The following is a 13,655-nucleotide window of genomic DNA, read 5'->3' as shown; positions in this document are numbered from 1 at the left end:
ACTTTATGTATAGCACAGAACACAAGATATACTATTTATAATATTAAACAAAGTAAAGCAACTGTCCCACATACTGACCGATAACTACTGCCGGATAAACTTGTGCTTTATCCGTCAATACGATATGCTTTATCCGTCAATACGATCACGTGAATTTGTTCCATATCTGACGGAACTTTTTTCTAACTTGACCCAGAACTTGAACCTTCCGGTGAATGAAACGTCATTCAGTCCCGCTAAAACGTGACGTCACATTCATCGAAATGACGTCATTTTTACGATATCGAAAATCTCGTATGGCGGTGTCGTCTTTTTCTTGGCTCATGACAAATGTATGTATTGTTAAGTAATTCTTTAATGGGTATTGGTTGTTATTTGAGTATTTTCATTTCCTTTCAGTGATATATCACCCTGAATAGAATTACGGTTACTGTTTGTGAATGCGCTTATTTATTTCCCACGGCAGTAAAAAGGAGTACACTCTCATTCGGTTAAGTGAATGAATCTTTACCTCCGCATCAAAGAAGCGTCTCGCTTCGAGCGAAACAAAGTAAGGAACTGTCAATTTGCTTTCGTTTTGAAAGCCATGATGGTTGCAGGATAAACAGAATACACGGTTAGTATCTTACAATACAAGTTTTATTTTGGTGCTCGACACGGAAAGCCGAGATGACTCGGCAAAGCCTCGTCATCTCGGCTTTCCTAAGTCTCGCACCAAAATAAACCTTGTATTGTAAGATACTAACCGTGTATTCTCTATAAACAAAGTAAAGGTCTAAATTTTGAGTGTATGAGATCGGATATATGATGAAATGTTATGCTCGCTTGTATCTCTTGAACAACTCACATTCATATTCAAATTTTACGTTGTACAAATGTTTGTATGCCAAATGCACATAGTACCCACAACTTTTGTTCATGGTTATCGTTAATTATTGATATTCTTATTGAAAAGAAATCCGTGTATAAGAAAGTTTCATCTTTTCCTGAAAAAAAATGAAAGCTGACTTTATACATGTACACGTTTTCTGTCGAAATATGTTTTTGTTTGATTTTATTTTCGTTAAAAGATTATTTTGATAGATTACCATGATTTACTACTCTTCAGCTGCACTTTTTAATGTGTTAAATCACTTTTGAAAATGGTTTGCATTATCCTTTGTTTTGGGATAATTGAGGAGTAACTGGACGTGTTTTTACTACATTTGGTGCACAACATAAAAACGTGATTAGATTAGCTATTCTGAGTTAGCCTCTGGACGTTTGCACTCATTATAAAATATTTTAAAACCCTGAATGAATTTCAAATAAGTGTATCCTGGCTGTTAAACAGTCCCGTTATGATAATGTGTATCTCTTACGCCTGATCGCCTGCCCAGGACTCCGTGGTGTTATAGTAACCCGTCCCCGAGGCTCGGGGCACAACATATGGTATATAAGGGCAGTATATAAAACGTAAACTGTAGCCTGACTAACGGTGTAAGTGTGGAGGTGGGCAGCAATCTGTCAACCTAATCACTTATTGAGACATGCATTACAGGTGATTGGTCAGCCACTGGATACGGGTCATTTGCTCGATCTCTTGACATTACGAACATGGAGAGGCGCGGTCCAGTCTGATGGTCAGGTAAGAAAAATATATAGATGTTTTAGTTATGGAATGAAGGTCTTATTTCATCTATAAAAGTTTTTCTTTTTTTTTCATTTTGAAAACATGACAGTCTATATTTTACCAGACACTCCACCTTCGAGGTCACTTTACAAATGCCATTCTGTGAATCAAAACGCAGTAACTTGATTAAAAGCATGTGATCACTATGTCAGATGCTCTTTCCTTTTCTTCCAACAATTCAGTTTTGCTCCAAATAAAGTTTTACATAAAAATCCTACTTATTCAGTTTTTAGAAGACAAGTAGCCCGACCTAGTTCACTCCCTTTGACTACATCCTGCAACCTTGGAAAATACCATGTTGATAATCTTCTTTGCCAGATCCCGAGGTCTACACCAAAATTATATCAAATATATTCATTTTGATTTATAACGATCTGAAAGATATATTGGATCTGTTTTAGCGGAAAACAGCCTTAGACCAACTGTTGGTAATTTAGTATCAAATTTAGCAATTTTTTTTTATTGTTTTTTTCCATTCTTTTCTTGAAATACGACTGTCTGCTAGCATCTGATATTTCACAATGTTGTGTAATTATGGTGGCTGGATATTTCACTGGCATAATTTTTGTTATTTCTCAGAGCAACTTAATGTGACTCCAGTCATGTATACCACATACGGTATATTGGTAATTCCGACCTTGATCTTTATCTACGTCCATTGCCAACAATACAACGAGGCTGTCTTCCTGTCTGATGACGTCACATGTGAGTATACTATCGTATTGTTTTCAGAAAACCCGTTATTTGTGCTTATGAGTTTTTAGTTCAATACTATAAATTTGCATCAGGATCTGTTTTCCAAACTGTTTGAACCGATCTTGCCAATGAAACTTGCATGAAATAGTTTCTTTTGGTGTTCAAGAATTATGGTTTTATTCAAATGAATTCTAGAATCTACTATTATTTTCCGCAGACGGTTGCGGTGGATATGTGGATCTGGTATTAGTTGTGGATGCTTCAGCATTCACACGATTCAACACCCCGCGTGGTATTCAAATATGGCACCCCGGTATTGGGGTGTTTGTAAACAACCTCCTTCGAGTTCTTCAAGTAGGCCCAGCGTCATTTCGAGTGGCTGCAATATTGTACAGCACAAGTATTGATGACATCATGCCTTTCACTGTGCATCAAGTTTACAGCATTCATACATTTGGATTTCTCCGCCCCGGGTTCGGAATCTCAAACACAGCAAAGGGTTTGGCGGAAATGAGAAAGATGCTGACATTCTATGGGCGTCAGGGCGCAGCAAAACGTGCCATCCTCCTCAGCGCCTCCCATTCTAACGACCACCAGATGGCGATAGCAGAAGCTAATATTGCGAGGTCAATGGGTATTGACATTCTCTCGGTAGGATTCGGACCTTTTCGTGATATAGGGGAACTGAACGAAATCAGTCCTGGCTGGGTGTTGGAAGTTCCTGATGCTGGTATGCTGCATGCTCTTGTCGGGAAGATAGCTGCCAGGCTGTGTAAAGGTAAAATCAGCTTCGATATTTTCCTTTAATTGTTTTCTTCCATGTATTATATATGTTTCCATTAACCCCTTTAATTGTCGATGCGTGATTCAAATGTAAGAGTTTTGTTGGTATTTTGATAATTTTCACAAGTACTATCTTTTGTTTAAGCAAGCTCATAACCTCCATCCGATGTCCTAGTCATTTAAGAAGATGTCCACTAGTCATAAAGTTGTACTCGTATGATCTATACGCTATATTTGTTAATAAAGAAATAAATGAAAGAGTTCGGAAAGGTCAGGGATATATCAAATTTAATTGCTATGCCCGTCATTATTACAATAAACTTGTGGCTGTTAACATCCTTTCTATCCCATTAAAACATGGCTGTGATGTCATCTATTGTTATAGCTTGAGGTATAGTCGGAGCAAAGTCTAATATTATCACCCACTATTGTGGAATAGTTACCTTTTGCTGTGGAATAGTTTGTGAACTATTCCACGGGGAAAAAAAGACTAGTCCACAGTTGAAGGTGAATGTAACGACCGGTGAACGAACATAGCCTAGCATGTAATCAGAAATACATCCTCATTCATTAAATCCTCGGAGAAATGGATTAAAGATTAACCCAGGTATTTGTAAATTTATTTTCACAATACTGATACATGTATACATATATATATATGTACACAATTTTCATCACTTCCTTCCAAAATAAATTTGAGCAGTTCTTTTACAGCCATTGTATCCATAACCCAGAAAAGGATTCACTTGAATAAATCCAGAAGAGAGAAGATTAAATCCCATGAGACAAATACTGAATTTTCTGCCAAAATGAAATCACGGATGCTTGATATGTTTTTCCCCCATATTTTGTATATCCAAATCACTTCATATTCCATAAAAATGGCATCAATCAAGCAAATTTACATCCCAAAGCCTTTCAAGAAGATAATAATTCCAAAGGAATACTTTCAAAAACACTCTCTTGCTACATAGTTTCATTATTTTGTGTATATATCCAAAACATTGGGGAATATTTTGTCGTGGTTTTTGTTGTTGTTTTTTTTGTTTTTGTTTTTTTTTTTTGCCTCTAAGACCTGTGCTGCACGGGAAAAGATTTTTGCCCATGTCACCTCAAATTTATATTCAAAAATCATCACTACTGCATACATGTATATATACAGAGCTACATATTTATGGTCCTCCATGTTGAGCAATGAAAACTAAACTGAGTAAATGTTTCAGTGTGAGTACCATATAGTACCTGTGCATGGTTATTAAAAAAATCATGATTCTTGTTCACCGAGTGAGGTAAATAAAAGAATCATGAATAGGTCTCAAGGTTTAAATCGGTAGTAAGGGTTTACCTGGGGCCGTAGAATAGTTAAACAATATAGTTGAGAGTGACAGTGACACACAGTGCCATGTTTTAAGTATGAGAAACACCTCAAACTGTGGAATAGTCAAAATAATAATTACGGGCCCCGAACAATTTATTATCTTGACTATTCCACAGTTTGAGGTGATTCTCCTGTACATAAAAGACTAATCAAAATAATTTGCTCATGAACGTTAGATGCTTCCATTACAGAATCTATCAATGGAGGCTGGTCGCCGTGGCTGAGCTGGACCCCCTGTTCTAAGAGCTGTGATGGAGGTGTGTCTAGGAGGTACCGTTTCTGTAACAATCCTTTACCCCAATATGGCGGCTCTTTCTGTACCGGAGCCCCCGATATAAGAAAGGAATGCAACATGCAGCCTTGTTTATGTAAGTGAAAACCAAATTTTTAAATCAATTTTTAAAACATTGCATCCATCTATTTCTATCTTTTTATCCAGAATCGTGATAATCGTTTTTATTGTCTTGGTATTTTGTTCGGCTTCGTATGCGTCACTGACAAATCCAAGCACACAAAAGAAAACCGAAAAACCAACATAATAACTAAAATTGCCCAAATTATGGCAACTATTAACGCATTCAATGTAAAATAAACCCCTTCTTATTAGGTAGCTATCAACAATCATCTGATTTCTTTCTCAGCCCCGAGACCAGTAAGGGGCTTTGGTATGCATAGGAGCGAGTAGGATTCAATGGTTTTTTTTGTCCTGGTTGAGTTCAGGTCTGGTAAATGAGATGTAAATGGGTTTCCATTATCTTTTCGGAATTAACATAAATCTAGGTAGACCATTTTGATGGCAACGACTTCAAATGATTGGTTTTGCTTGCTCAAATACGTTCCAACCGGCGAGGAGGCCCACTCGTTTGATATCCATCGACGGCATCTTTCTTCTTTACAAAGATAGGATGTAATCATCATATTTAAACTTTTGGGGCTAACACCATGTTACTGATAATAAGAGATGGGGATGTACCCTTTAAGAGTGTGTTTACCGGTGATCAGTGGACTAGTTGTCTTTTTCTTGCCCTTTGCTTATGTGCTGGTTCTTTGCCCACTTTCGTATCTCGTCACGTTAAGTGCCTGCTTGCTATGTCCACATAAGATACGTTGATGTTCCATTTGACATGCATTTCTTGATAGACAGATGAATTGTTTTCTTTGTGCTATGGTAGTTCCATGCCTACCCGACTAGTGGAGCGTCTGTTTGTTCACCCTCATCGCTCAGACCATAATCCATTGAGCGGTTGGTACTGGCACGATGGATTCGAGTGCGGATCACTTACTTTGTGTTTCAAATACTGATGGCTTTAACTGCAGAAACTAGTCTTTGTGAATAGACTTCCTGCAAATGCTAAATGTGTTGTTCCTCTATATCCTTCATGGTTAATTCTATGGCATAATGTTGATTGTTGAGGTGGAGAGAGAAAACGGTCGACAGGATTTGAGGGTTTTCGAACGTGCCTTCTAAATGGCATCTTCCTACGTTCTTTCTGGCGTTCTTCATTGCCGGTAATTACTGTGTGAATTTCCTAGTGTAATTATAATTACAAACCAAAAAGAGTCGTCTTCAGATATCAAAATAACAAATGTTATACATAGATGCTCCGATTCTTTCAGCGTTCTTTTCGTCCGGAGTGGATTGGTCTACTTGGGGCCCATGTTCTGTCACATGTGGAACTGGCACGCGCTCACGCTCTCGGCCTTGTCTATCTAGGTCTCAATGCAGACCTGGTGCCTCGGAAACTGAAACATTAACATGTAGGATGTCTGCATGTCCAGGTAAGGCAAAATGCTGATCAGTTCAAACCTATTGCAAGAAATCAAACGTGCTCTTTTCGCAGGAACTTGGTCACATATTCAAGGATGCAGCGGATATGCCAAACCCGAGCATTCATTGAAATAGCGATACAAAACTCATTATAGTTTACTTTCCCAATTGTGTAAAGACCAAGGCCGTTCGCAGTTTGTCCGGATTTTTTATCTTTTTATAAATTTCTTTCAGTTACATTCAGTAACTTACCAAAAGTTGCATATGTTTTTTATCTGCCAACATGAGAAAAAGTAATTTTACTTGTAATTTTATTTAGTTGAATCAACATGGGGGAGTTGGTTCTCCTGGGAACCGTGTTCCGTAACGTGTGGGCGTGGCGTGAGACAGCGCCGCCGAAAGTGCTTGGACGTCAGTCCCGGGATCGAGGGACGCTGCCTCGGACCAGGCATTGACACAGATACATGTAATACAGGCATCACGTGTCAAGGTATTTCTGGTTTATATCTTGTTCTGACAAGGTTATTTGAGCAAGTGAGTTAGTTGGCATTAAATAATCACATGCAAACACGCTGCCTTTTTGAGGTGAGACGGTAAAACAGGCAGTGGATCTAAAGGCAACAAAAAAGTAAACCACAGTCCTTAAGAAAATATGGCGCCAAACTCTTTTACTAGTTTCAGCAATTTTAAATTCGGATTTTTGTTCGTCATACTGACACATCATAGGTCCTCTTTAAAGTGAATGTATTTTTCTTTAGAGTGTGAGAAATGTATTCCGGGACCTGGTGGACAGCAGTACGCCGGATGTCCCCATGACTGTACTAGGTATATCCAGTGTCCGCCCCCAGGGTACGAAGCTCTCGTGAAGATCTGTTCACACGGGCTCCTGTGGAGCAACCGTCAACAGAAGTGTGTGCAGCCATCCGACTCGGAATGTGGTAAGGGTGTTTATAATCGGCATTGACTTCTTAGACATGCTCATTAAGAAATGTTTGATATAAATACCTTGCGAACTATCTAAAATATGTTCTATAGGTCGGTGGGGATAGTTTGACACAGCAAATCGCATTATCATGTATGCCATCGATACAGACTGTGTTGCGGCATATCATGATATATTGATTTTCACATTACCATTGAGTAAATGAAATAACGAGGTTGTTCTTCTGTTTTAGATTTGTGCGCTGGGAAGCTCACTGACAGTGAGGTTTGGTATTCGTGTCGGGAGTACTGGATATGTGGCAGAGACCATAAACATCCTCAGCTTCAGTGTTGTCCTAGTGGATTCCACTTTGTAAACAGCCTCGGCTGTATGAAAGATTTCGACGGCTCGTGCAAGACAGAGTGCTTTTCACGACCATCATTGGATTTTCAAGCGAAAAGTATAAAACTACTAATGATACACAATCATATTATTTTCAAACAATAAAATTTCCTTCAAAGAACATAATGTTTTAAAAACAAACATACACTGATATCATATTGTTTTGCTTAAGAGTTTTGGAGTGATTCTATGGATAATGATTACAGTTTCATTTAGACATAGACATAGATTTAGACATTGCTTAAAATGTTTGTTATAAGACAATCACACAATGCACAATCCAATACTATTTAGGTATTTCTTTCACTAGCATCACGTTGGTTCATACAGAAGCCATAGAAACAGGGAAATCTCGTTTCAACCAATAAAACGTCAACTTCATGCATTACAGACTGCTCATATCGTCCTTCACCTTTGGGGTCATATTGGTATGAAGAGATCACATCGGATACGCGCAAGACTCATGCATGCCCTGCTGGTACCAAGTTTTCACAAGAAGTGTGTCAGTGTGTTATGGCGCATGAACTTTCACACGGAGTGGCATTTAGTAGAGGTTTGTAAAAGCGTAGAAGGTTGAATGTACTTATAAGAGTCGAATCCGTTGGGCGTGTTCAAAATATTTTGAAGAAATCCCTTACTAGGCGAGTTCGAAGAGGTTTGAATGTGATAATGAGAATCCTTTAGTCGTATTTGAAAAGGTTAAAATGCACTGATAAATCCGTTTGATTTGTTGGGAGAGGTTTGAAACTTTAAAGGTACTGATGAATCCGTTTGATTTGTTCGAAGAGACTTGAAACTTGCACTGACGACATCCGTTTGGTTTGCACTGATGAATCCATTTTGTTTGTTTGAAGAGGCTTGAAACTGTAAATGCACTGATGAATCCGTTCGCTGTATGTTTGAATGTACTGACATGTATCGCATGCTCGATAAAGAACTTGAAAGACCGACAAGACTGTAATAGAAGTATTAGTACAAATTTGATACCAGTGTAGAGGAATAAGGTTGTCGCAAAGTAGGTCTACATGGCGAGCTCTCTCGTACTTGTCTTCTACTTTTGAGACCGCGTTGATTTTATTAATTTTTCAAGAAACATATTAAAACCTTAATTACTTTTGCTTGTGAATTGAATTTAGTAACAGATATACAATTACGCTATTTCAGGATGCCACACAATGGTCAACATGGCGTTCCAGTCACGTGATCAAGATACGAAAAACACCGTATCTAAGGTCCAATACAAGAATGTTGTGTACATCAACAACGAAAGCGCCATGTTTGGAAAGGATAGCAGTATTTCCTACTTATACTTCTCCAACGCAGATATGGGCAGGATGTTGTTCCTACACATGCGCATCCTCCCCGAACTAGCAGAGCCTCCACAAGCTATTCTACATAATGGAGGCTGTGACACTTTCTCGAAGCCAACTCTTCTTGTGGGCATTGACAAAGCCAACAGCGATTCAGAACTTGTGTATATTTTTGGAATTACTATTGAGGAAATAGACAAGATGGTTTTCTTAAATCTGACTACAAAGGTAAGAATTGTCAAATAACATGTCACAAAACATGATTTTTTCCAATGGTGTTCTGAAGTTTATGACGTATGAAAACTATAACAGAAGGACGTTCTTAAGAAATTAAGAAATTCAAGTATTGAAAACCGTATAACACTATATCATGATGCACTTTTGTACCCATCTCAATAAACGCTATTTGGTGATGTGTTTTGCCACATATACCTGAGAACAACTTATTTTTTTATACACAGCGCAGTTCGGAATTGAGTGATCTTGTGCTTCGTTTTGATGGCTCTTCATTGGAAGTAGAAGTCAATGGGAAAACAGCACAAATGGATCTAAACAAAATAGGTATGTAAATGTTCATTCAACGCAACTTCAGAATATTGCTTTCGAGTACTTCAGCATTAGTTGATTTAAAATAGAAGTCCAAAGAACACACTGCCATATTTAGCATTCTGATTCAGATTTTGTAATGTTTCATTACAAGGGATTGTTTCCTTTCTTTGTTCTTATTTGGATATTCTTGGGAAGGTTTGTTTCCTTCGCTTTTGGCCAACATCCAATGCTTTTTTTATCCCCGATGAGTCGTAGAAGGACAACACAATGATCTCTTGTATAAACATCTTGATGATTGAGTTTTTCGCAACTCCAATGTTTCTTTTAGACAATGTATTGCTTGGTCGGCATTATGCGAATTTGTCTCTATACTGTAGGAAACATAGCACGAAGTCGTGGAGCTTTACAACTCGGTGGTGAGGCGTGTAGCATAGGATACAGTGCGTTCTCTGGTCTAGTAAATTTGGTGAGTTCATTACAGGTCACAATGTTGCATTTAACGATAATTTCCATTGGCTTTAATGACAGCATTGTTAAAATGTCAATATTTGTAAAGTCTCGTTTGATTGGGCGATCATGTGGCGTATTGATTTCTTAGTAGAATGCATTTATAAAAGTGGAATTCCACAAGAAATTTAAAAACAATGTTAACATATTTGACGCTATCATGATTTGTTATTACATATGTTGTTTTAGATTTCTATTTCAACATATCTTTTCAATATTATATATTTAATGTTTGATATAATTGTTCATTACACGTTAATGTCGCTCAGATAGTATGTTTGATAATTAAGTATAGCAAGATATAAGATCACTTACATTATGGTTGCTTTGCAGATTGAAGTTACAACATGCAGTAGAGAATAAAGCGTCTGCTCTTGTGTAAGCTGTAAGACCAATACTCCAACAATGTTAGAGGTCTAGCACGACGAGACATATTTGATCATTACGTCGTGCGTCCTCGATATTCCGATCACTTACGATCTCTACACCCCTGGACTATCTCATAGTAAAACTGGAGACAACATAACAGGTAATTTAGTCCTTTGATGTACATTAAAAGAGCCGTATAACGGTACACTGTGGTTGACTGTGTGGCTTTGATGTTAGGCGTCGCTCTCTCTGTAGTCTTCAAAGGAAAAGGAAATCTTTGCTAGCCTGTGATTGGTCAAATGTTTTCCGCTGAGCTGCCTTCAATTTCACTATGAGGTAGTCCAGGGGTGTAGAGATCGAAAGTGATCGGAGCCCCTGGAGTATCGAGGGTGTACGTCGTGTACATCAGAAGTTTCTCAATATCAACGTCTGGATTATAGGACCATCAGAACTAATGTACAGCAAACATTTGATTACTTCAAGGAAATTGTTAATAATTTAATAATATTTGTGAGTAAAGTTCACATTGGACGTGAATGTCGAAGGGGCAAATACTTAAGATTGAAAAACAAACTGTTAAATTGTTATTTCCGAAATTTACGAAATATGTTTGCGCAATCACAGTTGAAAGATAGCGGGTATTGCAAAATGAAGACATTAAGACATCCGAGTACTCTATGCTTCATTCGAAAGGTTTTATTTTTGTGAAATAAATGCAATTTAACAGGGCCATACACAATTCAGTTAATTAAGGTGTGAAAGGAAAATGATTTCTTTTAGCTGATTAAATAACATTAATATAAATCTACCTTCGTTGACACATTTGTATCTTCGTTGACTTGAAGACTACGTTTAATGTGCCTTAGAATATTGGATTAACTAGTCATGATGTTGAGGAAACGAAATGCATTTTGAATTTGTTAAAACTATCTTAATAGATATTGGAAACATGATGAACTTTTATGAAATCAGTGAAAATGAAAAAGGTATCAAAATAAAGAATCTGAACATCTGGTCTGGTAAGTCCCAATGGATATCGAGATTACAATATACTAGTACTAACGTCATCGATTTAATAAAAAATACTGTAATAATGAATACAAGAATCCCAAGTAAGTCACATACATAGTAAAATATGATTGTTCTGTTTGACCGTTGTTTGTCATATTTTCATATTAAAGCTTATTTTGAACATTTCTCATATCGTTTCACCCCGATTATTCACTCACTTTAATCTTTCGATGGTCTAAATTCGGGAAAAATAAAAAAATCTTCAGTAATATCGGTATCTACTTTTCCAATAAGATGAGTCGTGTAAATTGTTCTTCTTTACAAGATGCCTCGCAATTTCGATTTTTAGATAATTATGGAATTCGCAAATGTAGCCCTGCTTCTTTGAGTTCTGGCTGGTTGAGAAAAGGAATCGCATCTATATTGATATATATCCCCTTATAAATGCGACGACTTCTGACAACATGTACATTTACGATCCACCTGAACACCAAGAACTATAGATGATACCACGTTCTATAGCTGTTACCCCAAGAACATAAAGAATGGAATTTTTCGTGGTCTTCCATGTTAATTTTGTTCGTTTCCTATGGCAGTTCAAGTGCCTAGCTTATGTTTCATGGCATCCTCGATATTCCAGGGGTTTCGATCACATACGATCTCTACACCTCTGGACTATCTCATAGTAAAACTGGAGGCAACAGAATAGAACAGGTAATTTAGTCATTTGATGTACATCAAAAGAGCCGTATAACGGTACACTGTGGTTGACTGTGTGGCTTTGATGTAAGACGTCGCTCTCTCTGTAATCTTCAAAGGAAATCTTTGCAAGCCTGTGATTGTCAAATGTTTTTCGCTGAGCTGCCTTCAATTTCACTATGAGATAGTCCAGGTGTGTAGAGACCGTAAGTGATCGGAATCCCTGGAGTATCGAGGATGGTTTCATAACAACTTCTTTAATCAATCCTGCTGGATAAAGTTTTAAGGATTACCTCCCTTTCAGTGAACAAACTGCCATTCATTAGTTGTAAGGAACTGATGGACATTATCATTTCTTTGACTGGATCACGATGGTAATTTATTACTTAGGTACATTAACTGCGTGAAGTAATTTTTAGGTTAATTTAGGTTAATCCACCAATAAAAATAGCTTAGAGCCATTAATATAATACGAAAAAATATAAATTCGACTTCTCATTTAATAATGCTTTCATGTATTTTTGTATCAAGCTTTCACACTTCATCGTGCCGTTAATGGTACAAAATGATGTAAAAAAAAAACCTGAACCATATTAAACAGTTAACGTTATCTTTTGTCATTTTGCCGTGATATCGCCGGTCATCCTATCAAGTTCTTCGACAACCGGATATTTTCGCGATTGTTCTTGCATTAAAATGTAGCCCGATTCTTAACAGTCCATTTTTAAAGGATCCAAACCAAAGGTCCGTCATCGACAGAATTGCAGACACGATAACCTTAAAAGTAAGCGTAATTAAGAATTAAAACTCGAACACAAATTGTAAGCGAAAGAGCGTCAACGCACCGAAAGGGAGAAAGACCAATTTGGATACCAAAACATTTCCAAATATTTCTCACTTCCTCACCAGACCTCCCTACCAAAAGCTCCACCAAAAACTATCACTACGTTAGGGTGCTATATTGAACAAAACTACACAACATGATTAGGTCTAATGGAGCTTTATGATTCTGTCACTAAGGCTCACAAACCACGCCGGCCTTCAAGAGTAAAGGTTCATGACTAATGAAAACGTTCAGAACATTGCGCCGGTTCACAAGAAAGTCGTTGAATCGCTTTAAAGCTGACTCTTTCATCTAAAACGGGGCAACACTTACAGGTGCAGTACAAATTAATCATTATTTCCAATACGACGAAAGCAACTAGTTCTTGACTTTTACCCAGTATATGCACCCAATCTTCATTAGTAAAACGAGACAATGAGAAGCATTCTTTGACAAAATGACAAACTAGTAGTGTACGAGTGACGGAGTAATATTTTCTATTGCAAACAGTATTATCATTTCCAATCCAATGGGTGCTACTTTTCCCACATTGAGATCGTATCCCAGCAGAAGCATACTATGAAAACTACAGAAATGGTTTCCATTGGTTTCAAAAATACCGGTACTCTCTTCATGGCAATTTGTTACTGGTTTATACACTTTTTATGGAGCTTGAGTAGAAGTAACCCGCACACTTACTAGTAATCTCAGCCGCAATGATTGTCTGTTGCCGCCCATTCGGATTGGTCTACCAAAATTTCCACCG

General features: G+C 37.5%; 1 protein-coding gene across 2 annotated transcripts; it reads left to right on the top strand.

Annotated features, from left to right (window-relative positions):
• The first annotated feature begins 1,471 nt into the window (after positions 1 to 1,471).
• On the top strand, positions 1,472 to 12,199 carry LOC138327616 (uncharacterized). Of its 2 annotated transcripts, XR_011209076.1 has the most exons (14): positions 1,472 to 1,627; positions 2,252 to 2,377; positions 2,586 to 3,146; positions 4,721 to 4,897; positions 6,147 to 6,308; positions 6,617 to 6,787; positions 7,056 to 7,235; positions 7,473 to 7,679; positions 8,013 to 8,174; positions 8,786 to 9,159; positions 9,393 to 9,492; positions 9,858 to 9,946; positions 10,321 to 10,692; positions 12,065 to 12,199. XR_011209076.1 is itself a non-coding variant. In XM_069273868.1 (13 exons), exons 2-13 carry the CDS (start codon positions 2,275 to 2,277, stop codon positions 10,348 to 10,350), a joined length of 2,316 nt encoding a protein of 771 aa, XP_069129969.1. In that variant the 5' UTR covers positions 1,472 to 1,627; positions 2,252 to 2,274; the 3' UTR covers positions 10,351 to 11,023. The 2 variants fall into 2 exon arrangements, 1 of the variants encoding a protein (XP_069129969.1); XM_069273868.1 differs by lacking the exon at positions 12,065 to 12,199 and having other exon boundaries at positions 10,321 to 11,023.
• The last annotated feature ends 1,456 nt before the right edge of the window (positions 12,200 to 13,655 follow it).

This window comes from Argopecten irradians, chromosome 7 (genome assembly GCF_041381155.1).
Source record: "Argopecten irradians isolate NY chromosome 7, Ai_NY, whole genome shotgun sequence".
NCBI classification, from domain to species: Eukaryota; Metazoa; Mollusca; class Bivalvia; order Pectinida; family Pectinidae; genus Argopecten; species Argopecten irradians.
The sequence above is the reverse complement of the archived record's forward strand: the minus strand, read 5'-3'. Positions and strand labels throughout refer to the sequence as shown.